Raw genomic sequence first — 25,247 nt, 5'->3', positions numbered from 1 at the left:
TGTGCCACGAGTGGAGGCTCCATCCCGAGACGGTCAGCGACCTCTTCAACCGGTGGGGAACCCCCCGGATCGACCTCTTTGCGACCAGGTGGAACACCCATTGTCCCCAGTTCTGCTCCAGGAAGGGATGGACGGATCCCTCGGAGACGCATTCGCCTTCCTCTGGACGGGGGAGCTTCTCTACGCGTTCCCTCCGTTCCCTCTCATCATCAGGGTAGTGTCCAAGATGACAACGGACCGCTCGAATGCGATCCTGATCACCCCGTGGTGGCCGAGACAGCCCTGGCTTGCATCCCTTCTTCACCTTTCCAGGAGATGCTTTCTCCGCCTCGACCCTCGTCCAGACCTGCTGTCGATCCAGGACGGGAGGATCCTCCACCCGGACATCGAGAACCTGCCGCTGGTGGCCTGGAGGATACAGCCCTGACTGCCCTGCCAGAGGCGGTAAGGACGGTGATCCTGGCTGCAAGGAAACCTTCCACCCAGCGGTCCTATGCCTCCAAGTGGAGAAAATTTGGCCTTTTCCTGGACCAAAGAGGCTTGTCTCCTGCTCAAGTGTCCACTCCAGTGGTGCTGGAGTTTTTGATGGCACGTTTGGATGAGGGGCTATCTCTCGCATCCATTAAGTGCTATTTTGTCTGCCATTTGTGCCAAATATCAGTTCGGGGGGAGGGTTTCCTTCTTCAAAGACCCCTTGGTGAAGGGGTTCCTTAAAGGATGTGCCAACCTGTATCCTCCTGTGTCGGTACCGGCACCGGCTTGGAGTTTGGAGGCGGTACTGTCCGCCCTCCAATCCAAGCCCTTTGAACCGATGGCCACAGCGGACTTGAGACTATTGACTTGGAAGACCGCCTTTCTTGTGGCCATCACCTCTGCCCGCCGTGTGGGCGAACTCTGTGCCTTACGGAGGGACCAACCATTCTTGAGGTTCCACAAGGACAAGGTGGTCCTCCAGACAGACATTACTTTTTTGCCGAAGGTAGTGTCTGCTTTCCACATGTGCCAGGACATTGTACTGCCTACCCTCGCATCCAACCCGACGTCGGATGCGGAGCGACGCCTGCACTCTCTTGATGTCAGGAGAGCATTGGCGTTTTATTTGGACAGAACTGCTGCCTCCAGTCGGTCCGAGAGACTTTTCCAATGCTACTCGGAGCCGAAGAAGGGGTTGCCTGTGTCTGCGCAGAGGTTTTCTAAATGGGTGGCTGGTACCATCCACCTCTGCTATGAACTTTTGGGCAAACCTCTCCCGGGCAGGGTTCGGTCCCATTCCACAAGGTCAATGTCGGCATCCTCTGCATTCCTGTCGGGGATCCCCTTGGAGGATGTCTGTAAGACTGCTGTCTGGTCCCAGCCATTGACTTTTATAAAGCACTATAGGCTGGACACCAGGGCCATCCGAGAAGCAGCTTTCGGGAGGGCTGTGTTGGTTTCAGGGTTGCATTGATTGCACTACTGATGGTTGTGTTTCAGCATTTATGTATATAATGCCTTTGAGTTGCATTCTGTTGAAGGTTGATTTGCACAAATTCAATGGGATGGTCTTGCACGACCTTATCTCCCATTCTCAGGTTTAGCAATGTTGTTGCTATGTTTGGTTCGTACAGTAACAAAAAGACTGACTCCCTTTATGGTTCAAGGTGTTTATTGTTTTAATAAATATACCTTTGGTTTACCATAGCTTTGGTTTCAGGACACTCCCTCCGCCGCATACCTAAGCTTGTCAGTCTAAACCCATTTGTATGATTCGCAGAGACCACGAAGAAGAAGGACAGGTTGCTTACCTGTAACAGTATTTCTTCGAGTGGTCATCTGCGAATACATACAAATCCCACCCGTCCGTCCCCTCAGTGTCCTGCTCTCATTGGCTCTTTCCATCGCCTGCTTGGCAGAAAAATTGCGGAACTGGGGAAAAGAGCAGGAAGGCAGGGACCTTATAACGGGTGGGCGGAGTTACCGCCAAAAAGTTTCTATATATTGCAAAGTAAACTTTGCCCAGTGATTCCAGAAGTTTCCGAACAGCACTGCGCAGGCGCAGTGAAACCCGTTTGTATGTATTCGCAGATGACCACTCGAAGAAATACTGTTACAGGTAAGCAACCTGTCCTTTTCTGTTTGTATTTCAGGTGGGAAGAGGTGAAGGGTGTGTGATACCTGTCTTCAGAGCAATCCCTTGCATGGCTGAGAGACCACATGTTCAGTTGCCTCATTTCCTCTTTGTGATGGAAACTGCAGGCCACATTTTCTTTCCGTCTCCTAAACTTTGCAATTGAAGCCATTAGCCATAGCATGCATGCTCTTCCTTCCCTTTCTTTGCCCCTGTGTTCTATGGATAACTGTAAGTTTGCACAGATGCTAACAGGTATCTATAAAGCTTATTGGCTGGTTTAAACCTGGTTGGCTTAAACCAAATGACATTCGTTAAAAAACAGGTTTTTTAATTGATTATCCATATATGTGTATGCAGGTGTGTAAGTAAGCCTGGTTGTTATTACTATTTTCTAACCCTCTTTCTGGAAGAACAATGATTGTTTGAATTTGAACATTGTTTGAATTTGAACATTTTAACTTTAAGAGATTTTTGGCAGTTCTTCACTCTTAGACCAGTATCCAGTGTCAGATGCTTCTTTTTAATCTCTTCATTTTATAACACAAAAAATGTCATTCAGAAACAAATTCTTCAGTTAATGTAAGTTAATCAAATCAACTTGCTTTAAAAGAGCACTTTTTAAAAGAACAATTATTAATTAAGCTAGTGGTCGTAGCCTCTAAATTGCATTTAACTACTTAATTTTCTGATCTGGTTCTATATTGTTGTAGTCCTACATATTAATGGTAAAAACCTTGTTTAAACCAAAACAAAAATAAAGTTTAAACAAACAGTTTTAGGGTGTTATTTTTTTAAACTGTTTTCCCCTTGGCCCTCCTACAAAGCTACCTCAGGTCCTGCTTTCAGCTCATTAAAATGGGAGCTCTGTTTAGCACTAGTGCCAATAAATACTAACCTATGGTTGAAGCTGACGAAGGGAAAGAAAAAGAGCATTTACATGCTTCGTGCCAACTACCAATTTACAAACCATGGTATTTCAGATGTCTGCTCTGAGGAGCAGTAGCATTCCATCTAATCTTCCTCCTGTGTCTTCACAGCTATATCCAGCACTGAGTGTGTCAGAAAAAGCATATAAAGTCCTTTTGTCTATTATTAACATGGAGCAACTGGTACATTAGAAACAATGTTGGCAAACTACTGGTGTCCATTGCATACTAACTTCCGAGTGACAGCAATACTGCCTCTCTAGGTAGGAGTAAACTCCACTTTTGAGTACACAGGTACTGCACTGCTGAGCAGGTACCTTAAGATGCTGTTCCTTTGTCCTCAGCAGGCCTAGCCTTTATTTTGCAATGCAGCCATGTTGTGGGGTTCTGCCTTGCCTCTTCCATGTGTAAGGTTTACTATTTCACAGCTTCCCTCTCCCCTGCTGACAGAAGGGCCGGGTCCTGCGTGATGTGGGATCCTCACACATGCTGTTTGTTATTCTGCCCGTTTTTGAAAGTTTTTCTTTCGTCCTAAAAAGAGGGGGTGGGTTGGGGGTAAGGCCAAACAACCCTTTGAAGCTACTTGACTTTCTATGATTAATTGCAACAAGGAGCTTGCAAAAGGGAGAGAGACTATTTTTGATTTATTGAAGTTTCTTTGTGAGAACAAATTTATAGCAGAGGGAAGCAGCTTCTGAGGGGAATATCAAATGGTTAAAAGGTTCCAAGCACTCTTTGATGTCATGGCCCCAATGGAATGCTGGAAAAGGTTGAGGGACATGCACTGTTTATTTATAAAATAAAGATCAGGTACCTGCTGTTGGCACAGACCTGGGTCTCGGCTCCTGTTTAAAAGCTCAGACAGCAGACACAGCCTGAAGCCGGCCTTTAAAGCGCCTGCAGAGGTGATGAGAGCCCACAGGGCAGGGAAAGCTTCCAGGCAGACTCACTCTTTCCACACACCCCTACAGGAAGGCACCTGTTTCTCCCATCGGAAAAGTGGAGGCTCTGCCTGGCTGTGAATGGGAAGCAGAAGGATGGGGCAAAGTCTCAGATGGCTAGGTGCCATTGACTTCGGCAGTTTGATCACAAAAAAGAAAAGATTCCAGCCCTTTCAACATTCGATTAGCCAGCAGGCACTTAGGATGAAAGATGGCAAAAATAGCGGTAACTAAGAAGAGGGAACACTGATTAAGACTATCATTCTAGTCAGCGCAGTCACTCTGGAAGAGATTCTGTTTAAAAGGCTGTGGTCCACTTTGCTGCAGCAGTCAATCCAAAGTTCTTCTGGTAACAGGAATGCAAGATCTGCAGTTTCTAGAAGTCCAGAAGCTGTAAAAAAAAAAAAAAAAGAATTTTTACATTGTGAACACCAAGGCACTATCTCCACATTAATTACCTGACTTACTTAAGTTAGAATTGCCTAGTTGAGGGTATTATTGAAAGCCAACATACCCATGAAGGAAGGGGATTAAGTTGCCTTCACCCACAACCTTATCTTGTTAGCTGTGGAATTTGAGTTGGGATTTACATACTAGCTGTGGCAGCACTTTTTCCACATGCTCCACATCCACCTGGGTCAGGTCCTCCGTCTGAGCTTGTCGTGATCCTCGCGCTGCTGCTTCTGCAACACCAAAAAACCAAAAGAAGCTGTCAGGGATACAGCAAGAAAGGTCTTTATGAAAGAGTGGAGTCTTAAAGGAAATAGGAAGGGAAGGTATTTTGGGGGCTTCTTCTCATCAGCCTTGTACATATGTGTAACACATTTGCCCATCCAGAGCATTAAGACTGATGCTTAGGAAGAAGTGCTGGACTCTCATCACTTGGTATGTATGGTTCACTCAAGACTGAACAAGATCTCCAGAGTCAATGATCCCAAACAACATGTGTGCCCAACTCTGTATGGGCATGGTACACATAACCAACCAAGCATGAAGAGCCACAGAGCTGCCAAGAAATAGATCCTAAATTTAAACTATCAGATGAGTCCTAAGTGCCATAAAATCAGGTGGAAGCATAATTAAACACACATGTGCAAACTTAATTGGGACCAGAAATCAAATTCTGCAACTAACAAAGATTCTGTGAACAATGTAGGGGAGGAGTTCCCAACCTGGAATGCTCAAGCCCCCAGGGGTGGAAGAAGGAATTTCAGAGGATGTGACAAAGAGTAGCTTGTATCCTAGAGTGACAAGTCACAAGTCAACTTTCATTTTTTTCTGAATAAATTAGAATCTAATTGTTCAATTTACATTTGCATTTTATGCATTGAGTTAAAAGCTTATTGTTTTTTTTAAGTGAAATTTGTTCACCTGCAGTATTGTACAGTAGGTCCTCCGTATCTGCAGGCGGATGGCAAGCCCGCGTGGAGGGGGGAGTGGCGGCAGAGGCGGAGGAGGAAAAAGAGGCAGCCCCATGCTGCCCCCACCGTGAGAACAACAAGGCAGGCTTTGGGTGGCCCGGTGGCAAAGTCCCATTGTCCCTAATGGTGTGGACGTGCCACCATCGAGAACAATGGGATCTGTGGATACCGAGAGTCAACTGTATATGGTACAAAAATTAGAAATTAGGACTTCATCTTCAAATGTGATATTACTTGTGGGGGGGACATTAATCAAACGTTTCCTAGGGGTGTGGGACATAGAAAAGGTTGGGAACCACTGTTCTAGAGAAAGAATGGAAATCATACAGTCCTCCAAATATTACTTGACTTTCATTACCAGCACCTCGGCTGTCATAGCCAATGGTGAGGAATGCTGGGAGAGGCAGTCCAACAATATGATTCTATCCCTGAGTTTCAGAATGTGGGATTTTTTTCCTTCAAAAGAGTAAAGACAAATGACAATGATTGATTGATTGTATTTATACGCCACTCTTTAGAAATGTTCTCAGAGCAGCTTGGAAGCTCTTCTAGACCATTCCAGGTTCTGGTTTTAGTTGGTACTGGTTTCTAACCTTGCAGAAAGGCTGACATTGCTTAAACAAAAAATTAAAATGGAACTAAATAGAATGCTGAATTGTGCATTAAATCTCACTCTTCCATAGACCATGCCATCCATCTGTGACTGCCATTCCATGGAAAAAAGATGGATCCCATAACAACTTACCTCGAACAAATACTTTAAGTATTTCTGCCATCAACAAGACAGCATCACCACTGACTGAGAAGAGAGGAGAGGAAAGTTATCATGAGCCAAGTGATCAACAATGTCTCTTCCACAGCATAGTTATCTCTGCCCACAGCCGAAAGCAGTTACAGTAAGCATGTCCTCTGCCATCAGCCATGTAGGTTTTAAAGTGCTTGTTAGAATCATGACCAAACATGACACAGAAAGGGTTAATTAGTATTTAGTATGTTCTGCTAGCTAGTTTTGTTTTTGGCAGTTTAAGGCTGGGAAAAGATATGCTGCTTCACTAGGGGAGTATATTTTCCTACCATCAACCTGCTTGCACAGTTCTCACAGCTATAGGGATGAGAGATAGTCAGCCCTTCACACTAATTTCCTTTGTTCACTTTTGCACTATAACCCTTGGGAATCCATCTTTCATTGGCCTTGCTGAGTCAAGGGAGTAGGTACTTCAGCTGAGAACTTGTAGCCAACCAAAGGGATCTTGAACACTGGCCATGAGATAGTCTGGACAACATGCAAAGTGATGCAATTGCTAAGAAAGCAAATGCAATTCTAGTCTGCATCAATAGGAATAAGATGGAGGGAAGTAAAAGTACCACTCTATTCTGCTTTGGTTAGACCTCACCTGGGATATTGTGTCCATTTCTGGGCACCACAATTCAAGAAGGATATTGACAAACTGGACTATGTCTAGAGGAGGGCAACCAAAATGGTGAAAGGTCTGGAAACCATGTCCTATGAGAAGTGCTTAGGGAGCTGGGTATGTTTAGCCTGAGGAAGAGAAGGCTAAGGGGGTGACATGATAGTCATCTTTAATAATATTTGAAGGGACATCATATTAAGGATGGAGCAAGCTTGTTTCTGCTGCTCCAGAGAACAGTGGAGCAATGGATTCAAGCTAAAGAGATGCCATCTAAACATTAGGAAGAATTTCCTGATAATAAGAGCTGTTTGACAGTGGAACACACTCCTTCAGAGGGTGGTGGAGTCTCCTTCTTTGGAGGTTTTTAAACAGAGGCTGCCTGGCCATCTGTCAGAAGTGCACTGATTCACTAGGGTTGATATCACCCAGAGCAGTACTCATAGTGTTACCCCCCCCCCCCACCATTGACCTCCTCCCTCACACCATACAGGATCCTTAGTAATTTTTGGTACTCATTTACTTATAAAATGTAATTCCCATATATCACTGAATGTAATGGTAATAGTTGTCACATAAACAGCTAGCAAAATTAAATTTATATATTTCATGCGGTTAAAGTGAAAATTTGGTAAAATGTGATATTTTTAAAGATTTTTTAAAAAAATTAAAACTTTTTTAAAAATTTAAAATTAAAATTTGAAATTTTAATGGAAAAAAACACTGAGGCCTCTCCTTTCTTCTCCCACCGGGTATCACCCCTCTCACACCAGCTCTTCAGCATTTTGAAGAGATACAGGTGAATGCCATCACGTTTATCAAATTTTCACTTTAACCATATGAAACTATGTATATGTAAACACATTTATTCTGTGTGTATGATATTGTAATTTAAAGGTAAAAATTTCTGCCAAAATGCAGATGTCTGAGGAGCACTGGTGTCACCCCCTTAGGGTCTCACCTGATGCAGTCAACACACCCCTAGTGATGCCACTGCTTTGTGTATTCCTGCATAGCAGGAGGTTAGACGGGATGGTCCTTATTCTCTCTTCTAAATCTATGATTCTATGAATTAGTTGTTTAGGGGCCCACTTCTAGCATTTGCTGCAAGGAGATGCTGGACCCATCAGTAAAAGGACGATGAAACTTCTCTGCTGAATCATTTACTACAATAATATTTATCTTAGAACAGTAATGTGCGTCACTTTTTGGTACCAATTGAAGTCTTGTGGAGCCCTGGAATTAGAACCACTTGCAGTTCAGAAGGATCTTCTAAGGTTCTAGGGCTTGATCTCTACAGTAAAATTTGGGAAAAATCTCCAGCAAGAATTGGCCTCTTTATTGAGACAGAAGGGAAAGCAATTACCTCGTGTTTTGTCATCTTTGAAGTGGAGCTGGAGCATTTTGTTCACGGTCTCCTGCACGGAAAGGGAATCCATCAAGGGGTGTTAATGGAGAAAAAGTGAATCTCTCTGTCCTTCCATTTCAAAGAGATATAAAATAGGTAAAGCAATATCTTTAATGAGATCAACTTCTGTTGGTGTAGGGATACATCAAAAGAATCTGGTCAAATAAAATATATTACCTTACCAATTTTGCATTTCATTCTCTTTGAGCTGGAGGGCAACACATACTGATGCCGATCTTCCATTCCTACACAGAGACCACATAATTGGCCTCAACATCCACCCTTATTTTTCCTACTGCTACCCTTATCCACAAGCCTTCTCATCTTCTGAAAGCTACACTCTTTCCAGCAAAGACCAGCTCTTGCCTCTATTTATGACAGAATTCCCCTGAGGAATGGTGGGATGGCAGTTGTTAGTCTTTGGGAACAAGAACAACCAATCAAAAAAGGGACTGTGTGGATCAGAACAATGAGTTCTGTTCCTTGGGTACAGCAACAGAACAGGTCTCTTCCCATATTCCTAAAGATTACCCATGTATGGGAGTGAAGACCTCAGTGTATTAAAACATTTTAGTTGACTCATCTATTATGTGCAAATAAATTTGCATATGATCAGCACCTCATTATAGGTTTACATTTACAGCTTTTAAACAGAGACGTTATTATTTTTATATATGTGGAATTTAATTGGTTTTTCTGTTCTTAATCTCAGCAACCCGGAACCAACATAACCTAAAGAGAGGATTAACTCCCAAAACTGAATCTAAGGTCCAAAACACACTGCAGAAATAATCCAGTTTCAGACCACTTTACCTGCCCTGGCTCAGTGCTAGAGAATCCTGGGAATTGTAGTTTATTGTGGCACCAAAACTCTTTGACAGAGAAGGCTCAATGTCTCACAAAACTACTGTTTCTAGAACTCCCTAGCACTGAGCCAAGGGCAGGTAAAGCAGGTTCAAACTGGATTATTACTGCAGTGTGTTTTGGACCACTGAGAATGCTTCAGAAAACTGGAGTCTGGCAAATGCAAATCTAGCAGGTAGGTCATGAGTACAGGGTAATTATTAGGCATTGTACAATATAATTCAGAGTGTCAGAAAAGAAGACCAAAGATGCCAGAGATCAACATGGGACCTTTTTTATTGTAAAGACTGTGCTCCACTGCTGACCTACAGTCTTCCCCCTTAATCCTTTGAAATCATATTGCTTAGATATGTCTAATACTATGAACTTAAATGCTTGAACAGGGCTGATCTCAAATGCATTCAGCTTGCAGTGTTTCCCAAACTTTAGTCCTCAGATATTTAGGACTTAGGACTCCCAGAATTCCTGATAGTTGGCCAACCTGGCTAGAGTTTCTGGGAGCTGAAGTCCAAAACATCTGGAGGACTAAAGTTTGGAAAACACTGAGGTAGGATCTTCATTTTTAAAATGACATCCTTTGCATACAACAGCATGGCTTATGGGCTTTAGCCTTTAGCTCAGGGGTGGGCAACCATGGAAGACTATGGGGCTGCGGTAATCCTTCAGTAGACCTTAGAAGGGCCACACTCTCCCTGTACCTGCTGCTGTATCTCCTATACACGTCTGGGGACATGCTTTTGGGCAATCCTGACCTCCCAGAGGGCATTTTAGAGCTGTCTCTTTTTTTTTCTTTTGCAAAATTTTGTTTTGATTCTGGTAAGTTAGAAGGTCTTTACAAGGTTCAACCTGACACAGCAGCTTATTTCTTCACTCACCCTACTCCTATCTCCTTGGTGGTTGAGTCTACATCTAAATCTTCTGGCAAGATACATTCTGCTCCAGTTGACAAGGGAGGTAGACACAGTGATATTTTTGGATGACGCTTCTTCTCCTCGGCTGCCCTTTCTGCTAAGATGAGTAACATGCAAACTTGCATGGGTCCCAAGTTTTTGTGGGACAAGATGGCTGCTTTCATCCCCTTCTTGCCGGGAGAACAAAAGACAGCTGCCCTTGACTTCTACACAGAGGCTCTCTCTTTGGTCAGCCAACAAATCAGGTATGCTTTGAGAGTTCCTGCATGGCAGCAGGTTGGACTGGATGGCCCTTGTGGTCTCTTCCAACTCTACGATTCTATGATTCTAAGGCGTCTATGGGGACTCAAAGCATGATGGAAAATAACCCTGTAGATCATTTTTGCATACTTAGAAACAAAAAAATATGCTGCTATGTATGAACTAATCCTACATGTTTACATCTTTGTCACACAGGTAAATAAAAGTAGAATTTGAGAATATAACTCATTTCATTGCCCACCCCAACTCTAGATATACTAAAAGAAAAGAAAAAAAAAAGGAAAAAATTAACTAGACCCTAACACTACCTACTGCATCTATTTAGAAGTGCCCGGAAAAACTCTTTTCTTTTGTCAGCTGAATATAACTAATTTAGCAGCCAACTTCCACATGAAGAAAGAGAGAGAGATTTTACAGGTATACCCACAGTTCAGCAAGTAGATTAATTCTTAAGCATTACTTCTTTAACAGAAATGTTGGTCAGAGCTAGAGATCACCTCCAAAGAATAGGTATGGGTTCCTACACCACACACACACAAAAAAAACCAACACATCTCAGCAAACCTTTTATTCATAACAATATGTACATGTGAAATGAAACAAGTCAGGTTGGCCTTGCATAAGTGAACAAAAATTTTTGAACCTTCCCGAGCTCACTTTAGAGGTTCTTCCAAAATTCATCCAGTGATTACTTTCTCTTTCACTCACCTCCACTTTTCTTATGATTTCCATTTTAATGGTCAAATGTATAGCTCTATGCTTTTTTAACATGCTAGGGATAACTGGTAAGGTAGGCTCGTCCACTTTTCTCTCTGTTTTGCTGCCCATGCATCCACAATAAGGGATCCTAGATCCAGCTTGCTGGGGGCAATTGACTTACAGATTGTAAACCACATACAGGGTGCTGAATTCACTATTAAGTGGTACAGAAATATAAATGCTATTGCTATTTATTAACTGATGTACACCTGTACTTTCCAAAAGCAAGACTGAGAGAATGAGAGATTCATATGTATGCATTTCTTTAAGCTTGGTTCAAGTAAATTACGAACCATTTTGGAGAAGAAAGCTAAAAAATATGCCATTTAAACAGTTAAACAAGATAACAAAATAGCCACAGGGAAACATCATACAGAAAGACAGAGCTTTGCTGGATCAGATCATGAGCTCATTTAGTCCCACATCTTATCTCCCATATTGGGAAACAGATGCTGCCAGAAGCAGAACATGAACACAGAAAGCCTGCCATGTTCATTGCCCAACTTACCAACCAACCAATACTCAGAGTCATGTGGCTTCTAAACCTGGGAAATTCCATTTAGCTATAATGACCAATGGCCATTGAGAAACACATCCTAAATTTCTCTAACTTATTTTTGTACACTAGTGGACATCACTACATCTTCTGGCAGTGAATTCTATATGTTAACTATGTACAAAATGAAGCAGTACAGTTGCCCCTCCGTTTTCGCAGGGGATCTGTTCTGGACCCCCCCTGTAAAAACCACCAATATTCAAGCCCCTTTGGCCTGAATGGCAGCATGCACCCACAGGTGTACACCCCATTCTGTCCCCCTCCATTTGCTGCTCACACATAAGTGAGGGATGTGGATCCCAAGTCCACGAAAACGGAGGGGCGGCTGTATTTTCATTTGGCTGTCCCAAATCTCCTTAGAACAATTTTTACTGAAGCATCTCAAAATCATGTATTCTGAGAGGAGAAAACTTTTTCCTCTATCCATTTTATCCAAGACTGCATAATTTTATCTATTTTGTCTGTCCAGTCATTCTGTTACTAAGATCCTCAACTGCTGTAGCCTCTTGCCATAAGAAAAATACTCTCACTCCCTAAATCATTTTGACCATTTTCTGCACCTACTATGCTCTTTTTGAACTCTATGCTTTATTCTAAATGCAGCTGCAGTGCCACTGATTTTACTAAGGGCATTAAAACAGGGCTATTTTGTTTTCAGCCTTTTTCATAATAATCATCTCTAGCATTGGCGTGGCCTTTTTCACTGCTGACCATCACATATCTCAAATTAATCTTTTATTAAACTATCTACCATAGAGATCTTCTCTCTCACCATCAGTTCAGACCCTATCAATACATATGTAAAACCAGGTTTGTTTTGCCCTATACCTCAGCATCACCATAAGTTGGAAACAACCTGAAAGAACACAACAATCATTTTGCAGTGAATTACATTTGCCATTTTGCTGCCTATTCACCAACACTGAAGAAATCCCTTTAGTTTCCATGATGTTCTGATGCCATCTACAGACTGAGCTCATGCATTGCTCAACCCTGATCCCAGATGATGTATAAACAAGTCAAATAACACCATTCCCAGCTCAGAACCTGGTGGAGAGACTCTTATTTCCTTCTTTGCAAGAACTGTGCTTACAATACACTATATATCTTGTGGATGTGTCTGTACGACAGAGTGTGAGGGTAGGGGGACAAGCACGTTAGAGTGCCATATACCAGAAATGGGAGTTATCCCACCGAATACTGCAACAGCCACCAGGAATGAAACAGATTGACTATCTCTGCCATAAAAGGACCTGTTTTCTTAAGCAAGGACTGCTTAGTTTATTCAAGAATCTTTACCAAATGCTTTTCTGGAAATCCAAGTACTGTATATGTCTAGCAGATCATCCGATTCACATACTTGTTAGTACTCCTAAAGAATTTCAAACAACTGGCGAGACATCATTTCACTCCCAGAAACAATTCTGCAAAGCTTGTTTTTCTACATGGTTAATAATAACAACACCTGAATCATGTTTTTTAGCAGTTTACAAAGGGTATATGTGAGGCCATCTAGCCTTACTCTCCTCCTGGATCTTTTTTTTAAAATCAAGTATACATAATGACCTGTGCTTGCATTATTCCCTGGCTACCCTTAACCCATCCTGATCCTTGGTCATTTCCCCACTATTTTAGACAGCAAGTGCCTTGGAAATTGTGACTTGTGTTGCCAGTGTACCTCTGTAAGGCACAAAGTACATTGATGGCAATACTGTAAAAATTAATGGAAGCACATATTTTTATACAACTATTAAAGTACAACTGTTTCACCTTTAAGTGCTCTAAAAAGTCTTAAATGTGTATAACATCTGAGCCTAGTGAATTAATCATTTTTACTCTCTTGGTTCAAACACTGTCTCTTGTCACTTGGTTCTTCAGGCACCATCTCCTACAAAAATGGCTTGCATGTGAATTGCTGTCCAGAATCTGCCACAGTACAGTATATAGACTAATACATGAAATTCAATTACTGTGCACTCTTCCTCTCTTTCTTTAGCTAATACAGTATTTCACACCTTTACCATTTAACAATAAATCACTTTCCTGCCTCGTTCCTCCTTTTGATTTATTTAAAGAAAAGTTTCACTTGTTCTAAGTATTTTTAGCAGTATGCTTCTATGTTCTTTTGATTATTTTTACAGTTACTTGTCTTGTGGACAACTTACACTTGTTTTGCCAGAATTCCTACTTTTTTGTGTCCTCCACATTTTTTAAAGACTCCCCATTTTTTTTTAATGAAGGCTTCTTGCCTTCAACAACTACACTTGTATACTTGTTACCAATCCTAATTTATTATACCCATTTCATCTCCTTTAATAAACTTATAAAGTGCTGAGGATGTGAAACTCAGTTGACTCTTCCTTTCCCAATTACACTGGAAGTTTTCAAGTACAAGATTCAACATACATGTTCCTACTAAGGTCCCTATCTCCAATCACTTCAACAGCAAATCCATTTTGCACAGCCCTGTAGTCAGTTCCATCAACTGATCTGTGAAACACATATTTAACATACAGTATCTAGAAATGCTCCTCCTTGTCTACCCATGGACAAGCATTTAGCCAAGCAATATGAAAGTAGCTGAAGTCACCCATTATTACAACACTCATTATTACCATGGTTTCTATATTCCTCGGCCTCAGATTTCTATAGCAAATGAAAACTTTTGACTTCTGGCTGCAAACTGAACTTCAAGCAGGCAGAATATTATGGTAGGTCTGCACCCTTGGCTTGTTCACAAATCCAGCCATAGGACATTAACAGTCCTTTAGGCAAGAGAGGGTTGGCTTCAATGGAGTAGGTTTAACACTAATACCACCTCATCTCTCCCCTCCCTCCAGATTATATAGTCAGGTACCTCTTTGGTTGTTGTTGTTGTTGTTGTTAACTGCCCTTGAGTTAATGGCAACTCTGTGGATGAAAACCAAAACAAGCAGAAGGCTTACAGTATATACTAACAATTATAATGAATACAACCAAGACATATCATTACTTGCAAAATGTGTGTGTGTGTGTGTAATAAATGTTAAATACAACAGTGATAAAAAGTCTTGAAATAACAATCCACATAAAGCCGACTGTAGGAAATAACTCTTCTGTATCTTTTTGAATAATAGTCCCAAAAATATGAGTAGAGTCTCCAGAGTGTCAGCAGTAGTAATAATCTGCTGTTTCACACAAAATATCCAATCAAAAACATATGAGAAGAATTATTTGTAGCACTGGTAGTATAGGTAGCATGAAGATAAACAGTGTACTTTTCAATGGTAGCAATGTCCTTCAATGGTTAACATCGACGGCTACCTCCGGAGTAATGTGTGCCCGTTTCGACTCACAGAAGTCTTCATCAGCATTGCAAAAACATTCTATGCCGGATTAGTATATCAATCTGCTATTCCATGCTTCCCAACCATAGGTCAGCTAGAATTAATAATTGCAAAGTTCCTGGTGACCATTATTAATTCTAGCTGACCTATGGTTGGGAAGCATGGAATAGCAGATTGATATTATTCAAAAAGATACAGAAGAGTTATTTCCTACAGTCGGCTTTATGTGGATTGTTGTTTCAAGACTTTTTATCACTGCTGTAGTTAACATTTATTACACACATACACACATATATATATATTGCAAGTAACGATACGCCTTGGTTGTATTCATTATAATTGTTAGTATAGTTTACCCAGTGTTTTCCTCCCTTTTTGTTAGTTGACTCTGTGGATGAGACATCTCCAAAATTCCCTGTCCTCCACTACTCTGGTTAGATCCTGCAAATCCAGGCCCATGGCCCCTCTGATCGAGTCTATCCATCTGGCATGCAGTCTTCCTCATTTTCTGCTGCCCTCTACCTTTCCTTGCATTATTGTATTTTCTAGTGACTCATGCCTTCTCATGATGTGGCCAAAGTATGACAGCCTCAATTCAACCATCTGGGCTTCCAAGGATATTTCAGGCTTGGTCTTCAAGAACACATTTCTTTATCTTTTTGGCTGTCCATAGTCTCCTCAGCACTCTTCTCCAGCACCACATCTCAAATGATACTCTTTCCATCTGTTTTCTTCACCATCCAGCTTTCGTATCTATACATGGTGATGATGAATACAGTGGCTTGGATGATTCTAACTTTAATGTTTATTTACATATCATTATTCTTTAGGATCTTGTCTAGTTCCTTCATAATTGCCCACTCCTAGTCTTCTTCTGATTTCTTGACTGCAGTTTCCATTCTGATCCATGTTTGATCCTAAGTACGGAAACTCTTTTAACTATCTAAATTTCCTCATTGATCCTAGATACGTAAACTCTTTCCTCATTGTTTAGGTTGAATTCATGTATTTCTTCTGTGGTCATTGTTCAGCATTAAGCCTGCCTTTGTACTTCCACCTTTGACCTACCTTAGTACAGTGCGCCCTTCTTTTACACAGGGGATCAGTTCTTTTACATGGGGGATCAGTTCTGGACCCCGCGTAAAAGAAGGGCGCACTGTACTAAGGTAGGTCAAAGGTGGAAGTGCAAAGGCAGGCTTAATGCTGAACATAAAAGGAATAGTGCATATGCTCGAGCCCCATTACAAGTGTTTGTGGCAGTGCACACTTGCCATGGGTGTGCATGTCATTGTTTCTTCTGGCGCGCAGCACCACTTCTTCCAGTGTATAATGCATGATGCAGGTGCACTGTAATTGGAACTACACTTACTCCTTGTACTTTTTGGTACAGGCCTAAATATCCTAAAGGAAGCAGTTTCCATCTGATCTTGGAAGCTGAGCAGGATCAGCCCTGGTGAGTACTTGGATGGGAGGTTGCCAATAAATACCAGGTGCTGTAGGCTGTATTTCAGAAGAAGGAACTGGCAAAAACCACCTCTGAATATTCCTTGCCTAAGAAAACCCTCTAGATGGGGTTGCTATAAATTGACAGGAGGCTTGAAGGTACACCTCCTTGGTGCTCCCTCCACCAACATCTCAAACAAAAGGTCCTGATTTATACCCTTTAAGGGAGGTTATTGCTATTCATTAAAGAGCCTTTATTTCCTTTAGTCGAGTTCTTGCAAACTACTGTAAAATAAAATAAATAAATAAACTTTATTTGTATACCGCCCTTCGAAACATCAGGGCGGTTCACAGCAGACATCCATACAATTATTAAAATATGCATAGTCATCTTGCTTGGAGGACAAGAAATAAGGTGACACAGCAGGAAGAGGCTTAGTGGCCGCATGGCATGATGAGTGTATATAAGGGACAAGCCTCAGAAGACTTGGTGGTGGATGTATAGTGAAAGCGGCTTTGCATTCTGTAAATATAGCAACTGAAGATTAAAGAGCCTCTTTGAAGAGATATCTGTTTCAGTCTGCTTTATCAGCTTCAAGAAGGAACGAAGGAGATTCATGAACAGCCACACGGCTCCATGACACGCTACTTGGTGTCTACCCTGGCATGAAGCTTCAACGTGAACCTATGCAGGCTGCGCAAACCACACTAACAATAACCGCAAAAGAGGATAAGCAGGGTGGCCCGATGTCATCCTTTCCCAGGTTACGTCCTCCATTTCAGCCTTCTGTCCAGGAGGAATTCCAAATTGTCCTCCATTCTGAGCCTGACCAAGCAGCATGAATTTACATTTCTAGGAGTGTTTTTAACTTTCATTTAGAAATGCCCTATATTTTTTCCTGCATTGTGGAGTGCCTTGTCCTCCTTTGCAGTTAGAACATCTGGTCCTTTGAAGTTAGGGCATGAGACATGGCGCCACAAAAATGTAGGACATTCAAGAAAAATGGAGAAGATTTTTTAAACAGAGGCTAATAACACTCATATAAATGTAAATTCATGCTTCTTGGCCAGGCTCCGAATGGAAGACAGTTTAAAATTCCTCCTGGATAGATGACTGAAATGGAGGACATGTCCAGGAAGAGGAGAGCAGCTGATGACCCTGCCCTTTCCACGCCCTGCTATGGCCATATTTACTCATATATATATATATATATATATATATATATTCCCATACATACTATATATACACTATACTGTACATACCATCATATATACTGAAGCCCCAGGAAAAGGCACAGGGGTGCTCCCTTTAACCCTGCCACAGGCAGAGCCGCCCTAGGGCTTGCCCTGCCTGAGCCCCCCACCTCTTCTCCACTCTCAAAGACCAGTTCATGGTCCTTCTCCACACACACAAACCCACTACTAGAATGAGGGGGGTCCCCCCTCCACCCCTTTACAGTGCCGGTGTGAGGTAGGGGTTTGAGCGTTGGACTCTGGAGAGCAGGGTTCGAATCCTGGCTCAGCCATGGAAACCCACTGGGTGACCTTGGGCCAGTCACACTCTCTCAGCCTCAGATAAGGGCAAGAAAACTCCACGGCAGGTTCGCCTCAGGGTGGCCCTAAGTGAGAAACGACTTCAAGGCACACAACAATCTTCTAGCACCTTTGAGACGGAAAGGAATATACTATTATTATTATTATTATTATTATTACATTCATATCCTGCCCTTCTCCCAAGACTGGGACTCAGGGCGGCTTACAACATTAAAAAAGGCCATACAGTTAAAAACATACAAAAACAATATATTAAAATAGGATTAAATTGGCAGCATGAGCTTTCCTAAAGTTAAGTCTACTTCCTCAGATGCTTTTGATATTGATATTATTATTATTATTATTATTGTGTAGAGATGGTTGTTGTTGTAGTTGTGTGCTTTCAAGTCCAAGGACCCAAATGCATCCCAGGAAGTAGATAATAATACTAGATTATTATTATTAATAATATAATATAAGGAATATAATAATAATAATAATAATAATAATCTAGTATTATTATCTACTTCCTCAGATGCATTTGGGTCCTTGGACTTGAAAGCACGCAGCAGCTGCTGCAACCATCCCTCCCATGTCCCTGTTATGACTTTCAGGGACTCAATGGCTTGAAGGGCTGTCCTTTCCTTCTCTTCTGCCCCACTCTTAACGCTCCCCCTCAGAGCTTTCTGCCTCCCGCCCCCGCCGACCTTTTTGAAGCCCTTCACGCTCTCTTCGCTGGCCTCCATGTCAGGCTGGTTCAGATGAGGCGCTGAAACGGCCGCCGCCGCAGTTGAAGGCTCACGCACAGCATGCCGGGAAATGTAGTCTCTCCCCTCCCTCACTCTCTCTCTTTCATACGCTTGTGCTCTCGCCCGTCATTTTCCGTCACTTCCGGTGGTGAGCGGGGTTTCCTCCACCTGTCCCCCGCGCGGGGCACTCTGGGAGTTGTAGTTGGCTTCCCGCTTCCTCTGGCTCAGTAAGTAACTGAAGTTAGAGACTAAAAGCCTACCTTTTGTCAAGATGTCGTTGTTGTCGACCTGGGTTTTATGACTCTGGCTGCGTCCAGAAATAATCCGGTTTGAGACCGCTTTAACTGCCCTGGCTCAGTGCTAGGGAATGCTGGGAACTGTAGTTTGTTGTGAGCTCGCTGACAGAGAAGAAGGCTCAATGTCTCCCAACACTACAGTTCCCAGGATTCCCTAGCATTGAGCCAGGACAGTTGAAGCGGTCTCAAACTGGATTATTTCTGCAGTGTGTGTTTTGGACATCTGTTTCCCAGAGCCCTTGTGGCCAAAGAGAGGAGTGTCCTCTGTCTGCATTGATACCACTCCAGACCCTCTTATTAACAACAACAGTTATTAATATTATTATTATTATTATACTAATTGGTATACCACTCCTTTCCCAGAACTGGGAGTCAGAGCGGTTTCACAATATTAAAAGGACGATACAATTAAAAACATAGGAAAGAGGTGTATTAAGAAGGAATTAAATTATTACACAGTTGAAATAGATAGCTGCTAAAATAATAAAATACACTTGTCCCTCCATATTTGGAGCTTTGGCTTTTGCAGATTTGATTATTCACATATTTTATTAATATGTTCTCTCTAGGAATATCTAGGTCCTCCAGTGCAGCTCTATGGTCAACCTTAACCAAAAGTCACACAGAAGGATCTAAAAGATTCCTAGAAAGAACACTCCAGTAGGCCTTTGTAGCTCCTCCAGTGCAGTTCTATGCTCTGTGTCTCTTTAGCAGAAGTTGACCACAGAGTTGCACTGGAGGACCTAGAGATTCCAGGCAGAGAGGTGTTCTCTCAGGTAAAAACACAGTGTTTTGGTTATTTGTGGCTTATCCACATTCACAGGGTCCTGTGCCCAAGCCCCAGAGAACGTGGAGGGAGAAGTGTACATGTTAAAAAACAAAAACGACATCTTAACAAAATGTGGGACTGTGACTCTCTAACATTTTCATTTTCTTTCCCCCGCTGCATGATCTTCAACAGCCTTGTCTGATGAAGGTATCACTCTATTAGTGGATTTTGAATGTTACTATGTTTTGGTGTATGACCAACTCAGCCGCCCCTGGATATGTTATATAAATGCATGTATTCCTAGCACTGGAAATAATTATGTTTGCTGGTGCGAGGTGATACACAAAAACTCTCACAGTGACTGATCCGTGATGGCTGATATCTTTGCTGTAATCACTGATTTAGTCATCTTTTATTTAATTTTCAGATAGTTAGATTGTAGCTAATAATAAAATAAAATAGCTTTCTTGCCTGCAGAAATACAAAGTCTGATAGTCTCAAATGGTATAAGTGCACAAGATTTTCATAAACCACAGATATCCTAATGGCTTAATAAACAGCTGCATGGACCCAAGGAAAAAAGCTCCATCTCTCCACTTAAAATTAAATTAACACACAAATTTGTTGACACCTACACACAAAATAGATATTGTTGTCAGGTGTGTCCTGTGTCCTGATGAACCAGTGTCCTATACTTGAACATTTTGCCACTGCACAGAGCGTGATAGGAAAGTGCACACATTAGATTGGTCAGATGTTTATTTTCTAGGCTTGTCCCTTATTCCACTAAAGATCGCAGCTTCAGTGAAGGCATAATATGATGATGTCATAGAACAGAACCAGATAGATCTGTAATAGTTCTTTAATCGCAATGAATCCATCAACTCTAGCCCTTGATTTCTGTCTTGTTTCTCACTCTAAAAATTCAGACTAACTAAATCAGTCTGTTATTTACCGTAAGTTCACAAACCTGTTCAGTTTCTCTGTATAAAATGAGAACTCAGTAGAGAGAGGGACTGTCCAATAAATGCCCACGGTTGCCTCTGAACTACAGCTCCCAGTATGCCTTATTTCCCAGTTAATAGGTTTTAAGAGAGACTTGAAATACAATACCCGTCATGCTCCATTTTCCTTAGTAACATAGGGTGGAATCGGCAGTTGGAGGGTGAGGCTCTATTTCTAGCAACCTTGGTGAGCACTCAGAAACAAAGCTGACTGCTTGCCTTCGGGCCTCTTCTATGGGCTGAACTTGAGTGGGCTGCTGTCCTGACTGCTGCCCTCCTGTGGGGCTTTCTTAGACTTTTGAAGCACGATTTCCAAAGGGGAAACACAAGGGAGAGTGTGCCATAGCATTAACCTCTGACTGTTCCTATTCACCAGGCTACCCTCTACTGGTTTTCCATGCTGGGATCCCTCTTAATTCCTCATCTACCTGGGGGGCATGAGTAAGGCTGATGCCTGCCATAGAGATGGATGACTTCCGTAGATCCTACACCAGGCTGTGCAAAGAGAGTGGTGCTGAGCCTCAGGAAAGCATCCTGAAGCATTTGGAGGAAGCAACGGGGAGAAGCCGCTTGGATTTTGCCACGCAGAGCCTTTCTGTGGATACCTGTGGCGCCCTGGGCAAGCTTTTGCAGAATGAGCTTCAGTTCACTGAGATAACCCTGAGTGATTGCATGCTGAGTGAAGAAGGTGGGATTCTCTCTCTTCATGAGGCTATTCTTGTTTGGTGCTGTTCCTTGCAAACAGCAAAAGCCAAAGTTCATGGCCTTATCTTCTAGACCTCTTACTCCTCCTTTAGTTGCTGACTTTTAATTTGTCACCATACAGAGTATATTTTAGTGGGCTGTACAAAAGGGCTCCTCTAAAATACAACCAGTTTGTTAAAATGGAGCAAAGTCTTATGACATTGTATCAGGGATAAATAGTGGCAGTATTTGGCTCCCATGTTGGGGGCGCTGTGAATTTGCTCCAGGCTTTAATCTGAATTGTAGGGGTCATTCACATGCTGTGGTAAGCATGACTATGCAGCTAATCTCACACATTCCAGGTTTGTTGTTCACACTATACAACCACATCTCTGTGAGTTTGGTTGCTCACAAGTGTCAGCACTTGAATAAAGATGGGGTCGATGATGTGAATGTATTTGAAGCACACACAAGGCATGCAGTTTTATCCCGGTCTATCCCAGATCTATTCACATCAGTTATCCACACACAGCCAAGAATCCAAATCTTGTAGAAAAACCGGGGGGAAATCCGACATCAATTAACCTGGGTTAAGTTTTGGCAGTCCCCCCCTCCCCCCCCCCCAAAAAAAAAAAGACAAAACTTAATTGGATTCATTCAAAATGCATATGAACAAAAAGATTCAACCCAGATTCTGCCTGGATTATTTTCACTGTCTGAATAACTCATTTGAGGAGCTAGCTAAGGTGTTGAAGCTATTTGGGGACTAGAATTCATTAGCATGAATTTGGATTAAAACCTGGAACTAATTTATTGCCCCACTGAATCAGAGCCCCTGGCCACCACTGGAAATAATTTTCAGAGAAATAACACTGCTAGTTCAAGTACATCAAGCAGCAAAAAAGAATTATAGCACCTCAAAAGTTAACTGCTCCACTGTAACAGTAAACAAATTAGGTTATAAGGTAATGCTGAATATCACTTTGTGTAATATGAATAAAGTACAGTCATCCCTCCATATTTGCGGCTTTGATATTTGCGGATTTGATTATTCACAGATTTGAGTAATATGTTCTCTCTAAGACTGTCTAGGTCCTCCAGTGCAACTCTGTGGTCAACTTTAACTAAAAGTTGCACTGAAAGACCATTTGTAACTACTCCAGTGCCATTCTATGGTCAATGTATGTTGGACATTGACCGCAGAGTTGCACTGGAGGACCTAGAGATTCCTAGAGAGGTGTCCTCTCAGGTTAAAACAATGTTTTTGTTATTTGCGGTTTTTCCATATTCACGGGGGTCTTGTTCCCCTAACCCTAGCGAATACGGAGGGACAACTGTATTAATCTTTCAGGTAGAAGAATGTGCTAGCCTTCCTTTTTTCCTTGCAGGAGCTAAGCTGTTACTCCATGGACTTTGTTCTAACACTGTTGTGAAATCTTTGGACCTGAAGGTGAGTCTGCTGCTCTGCGTCAAGCATAAAAGCCCAATAAATTCCAATATGAAACTTCAGCTTTTGGAAATAGGTAGCAGGCTGAGGAGAGGAGCAGCAGAGGGGGCATTGTGATTTTCTTCATAACCATGTTAGGTCTCTCCCAGGGCAAATAACACCACCATACATAATAATACAAGAGCTGCTAGTCAGAGCCTGAAGACCAAAAGTAGGCAACTGTCAAGTATTAAATGGCTCTGCGTTCACCCTATGGGGAATTTGAGTTTACAGTTCACTTCCTGTTGAAAGTCAAAGGCTACTTCTGGGCCTAAAATGGTTTGAGGACAAAAATATGTTGTGTGATTGTTCCCCCACATTCCTTGGGAAACAGATTGGTTGCATTTGGGAACAAAAAGATATAAAGAGTTGGAGGGCTGAGGGGCAATCTTTTTTGTTATTGTTGTTCTGGAGGGCCTGAAGGCACATAACAGCCATGGAGCCACTGCTGTAGCTAAACTTTTAAAAGTCCTCTGGTTTTGAGAATCTCAGCTCAGGGAATGTTTCTGGTCTTGCAGCCACATAATTCAAAACATGAGTTTAAAAAAAGGAAAATCCAAATTAACAAACCGAGTTAATTGTTTTTCAAATCTGACAATTTCAGTATATTTAACCTGTTTATCAGTCCTAAGTATGTGATGTGGAACTAGGCACCATTGCAAAGGCTCTGAGCTCTCATTTTGTTTGTGGAAATGGAAATGCATCTATGTCCATGGTGATGTTACAGAGTTGCACCACAGTTTACCTGAAATGGGGTGCATCTACAGTAGAAATAATGCAGCTTGATACCAGTTCAAGTGCTGTAGCTCCAGCCTATGAAATCCTGGGATTTGTAGTTTTACAAGGTCTTTAGCTTTCTCTGCCAGAATGGAGTCTCACAAAACTACAAAACCCAGAGTTCTGTAGGATGTAGCCATGGCAGTTTCTACAGTGTAGATGGACCCATGGTTTTCTCTCCAAAGGAATCCTGACAATTTATGTATTGATTTTTAAAGATCTATTTTGCCTCTCTGTTCATAAATTGGGGGAAATTAAAGCAACTGAATAACAATAGTTCAAAAACAGTGGAAATGCATAAAGAAGTTTTAACCTGAAATATAATTCTGTGAGGAAAATCACAATATCATATCTACAAATCTCTTGATTCCCAAGGTTCCTAGAAGGAAGGCCTGATATAAAAACCCGTTTAAAGCAACCTCATGTTTGTAGTGTAGTATAGTGTAGTGTGTTCCTGGGTAAACAGTTTTCAACAAAATTAGAGTTTGGAAAAATTAATTTTATGGATAACAGCTCCCAAAATCCCTTAACTAGTTTGGCTAGTGGTTGTGCTGTCTGGAGGATTATGGAAATTGTCCAAAAATAGCTTATTTGAGCTTTGGAAATGGGCAGAACTACATAACTAAAATAACTTTTGAGGCTCAGAGCAGGACACTGACTGGAAACTGATTACTTTCAGGGAAACAACCTGCGAGCTGCGGGGGCAGAAGCTCTGGGGAAACTTCTCCGGCAAAACAAGTCTATTGGGAGGTGAGCAATACAGATCTGTTAAGGGGTTGAAGCTGCTTTTGGATGTTGATGACGGTGGTAGTGTGTGTATGGATGCTTTGTATTTTATCCTTTTGTGAGGATAGATGAGTTTCCAATTTTCCTTCATAGCTGGGTTCTGTCTTTAACATGAACTGTTTGCCTTTGTTGTCTGATAGTCTCACTTTGGAGTGGAACAACTTGGGTATATGGGAAGAAAGCTTTGCCATATTCTGTGAAGGCATTGCAGCCAACAGCCACCTCCAATGCCTGGATTTGCGCAATAACCAGATCAACCACCAGGGGGCAGGAGAGCTAGCCATGGCACTGAAAAGGAATTCCAGTCTACAGGAACTGGGTAAGACTTTTCAAGCAATGAGATACCTTTCCTCCACTTGTCCCCACAATGAGATATCTTTTCCCCACCCATTCCTCTGTGCACCTTATTCAGAAGTGATGCATGTCTTGGAAATTTCATCATCCTAGTAAACTATGACTCTCTGTATTCCAAAGTTTGATGAAATTATCTGAAGTTTAAGGACTCATCTGTATCTGATGCATGTGTGTGATCTGCAGATAACCTGACTTTCATCCTCATGTGGTTGGCTCATTAGTTGCATCTAGGCAGCACTTGGAGAACTGGACATGGTTTTGGGACAACTGGACAATTGTCCTTCATTGTATCACTGTAGCAAAAGAGTATACATTTACCCAGAACTTAGAAAAGTTATTTTATTGGACTACAGCTACCAGAATGCCCCACCAAGCACAGTGGCTTTGCTGACTGAGAGATTCTGGAGTTATAGCTCACAAAAAGGCAATATTTCCTGACATTTGCTCACTGTCAGTATCACCCAACAAAGTAAG

At 42.0% G+C, this 25,247-nt stretch overlaps 2 protein-coding genes across 3 annotated transcripts in view; one reads left to right on the top strand and one right to left on the bottom strand.

Annotated features, from left to right (window-relative positions):
• Positions 1–1,638: 1,638 nt before the first annotated feature.
• LOC149322258 (centromere protein X-like) lies at positions 1,639–18,708 on the bottom strand. Of its 2 annotated transcripts, XM_089538095.1 has the most exons (5): positions 9,955–13,298; positions 8,174–8,225; positions 6,144–6,197; positions 4,572–4,660; positions 1,639–4,368 (listed from the first exon to the last, which is right to left on the bottom strand). In XM_089538095.1, the coding sequence occupies exons 1-5, from the start codon at positions 10,009–10,011 to the stop codon at positions 4,354–4,356; spliced, it is 267 nt and encodes an 88-aa protein (XP_089394221.1). In that variant the 5' UTR covers positions 10,012–13,298; the 3' UTR covers positions 1,639–4,353. The 2 variants fall into 2 exon arrangements, with proteins under 2 accessions (XP_089394221.1, XP_089394211.1); XM_089538085.1 differs by lacking the exons at positions 1,639–4,368; positions 4,572–4,660; positions 9,955–13,298 and adding exons at positions 5,036–5,218; positions 18,576–18,708.
• Positions 18,709–20,861: 2,153 nt separating this feature from the next.
• The window catches only part of LOC149322257 (leucine-rich repeat-containing protein 45-like), a 30,981-nt gene continuing 26,595 nt past the window's right edge, over positions 20,862–25,247 (top strand). Inside the window, exons 1-4 of the mRNA XM_089538074.1 lie at positions 20,862–21,374; positions 22,759–22,820; positions 24,313–24,383; positions 24,560–24,738. Coding sequence (XP_089394200.1) covers positions 21,137–21,374; positions 22,759–22,820; positions 24,313–24,383; positions 24,560–24,738 — 550 coding nt within the window. The 5' untranslated portion in view covers positions 20,862–21,136. The remainder of the gene's footprint in view (positions 21,375–22,758; positions 22,821–24,312; positions 24,384–24,559; positions 24,739–25,247) is intronic.

The sequence above is a fragment of the Sceloporus occidentalis genome, unplaced genomic scaffold (assembly GCF_023333645.1).
Source record: "Sceloporus occidentalis isolate IW3139 unplaced genomic scaffold, rSceOcc1.0.p SCAF_1, whole genome shotgun sequence".
Taxonomy (NCBI): domain Eukaryota; kingdom Metazoa; phylum Chordata; class Lepidosauria; order Squamata; family Phrynosomatidae; genus Sceloporus; species Sceloporus occidentalis.
This window is presented reverse-complemented; position numbering and strand designations above follow the sequence as displayed.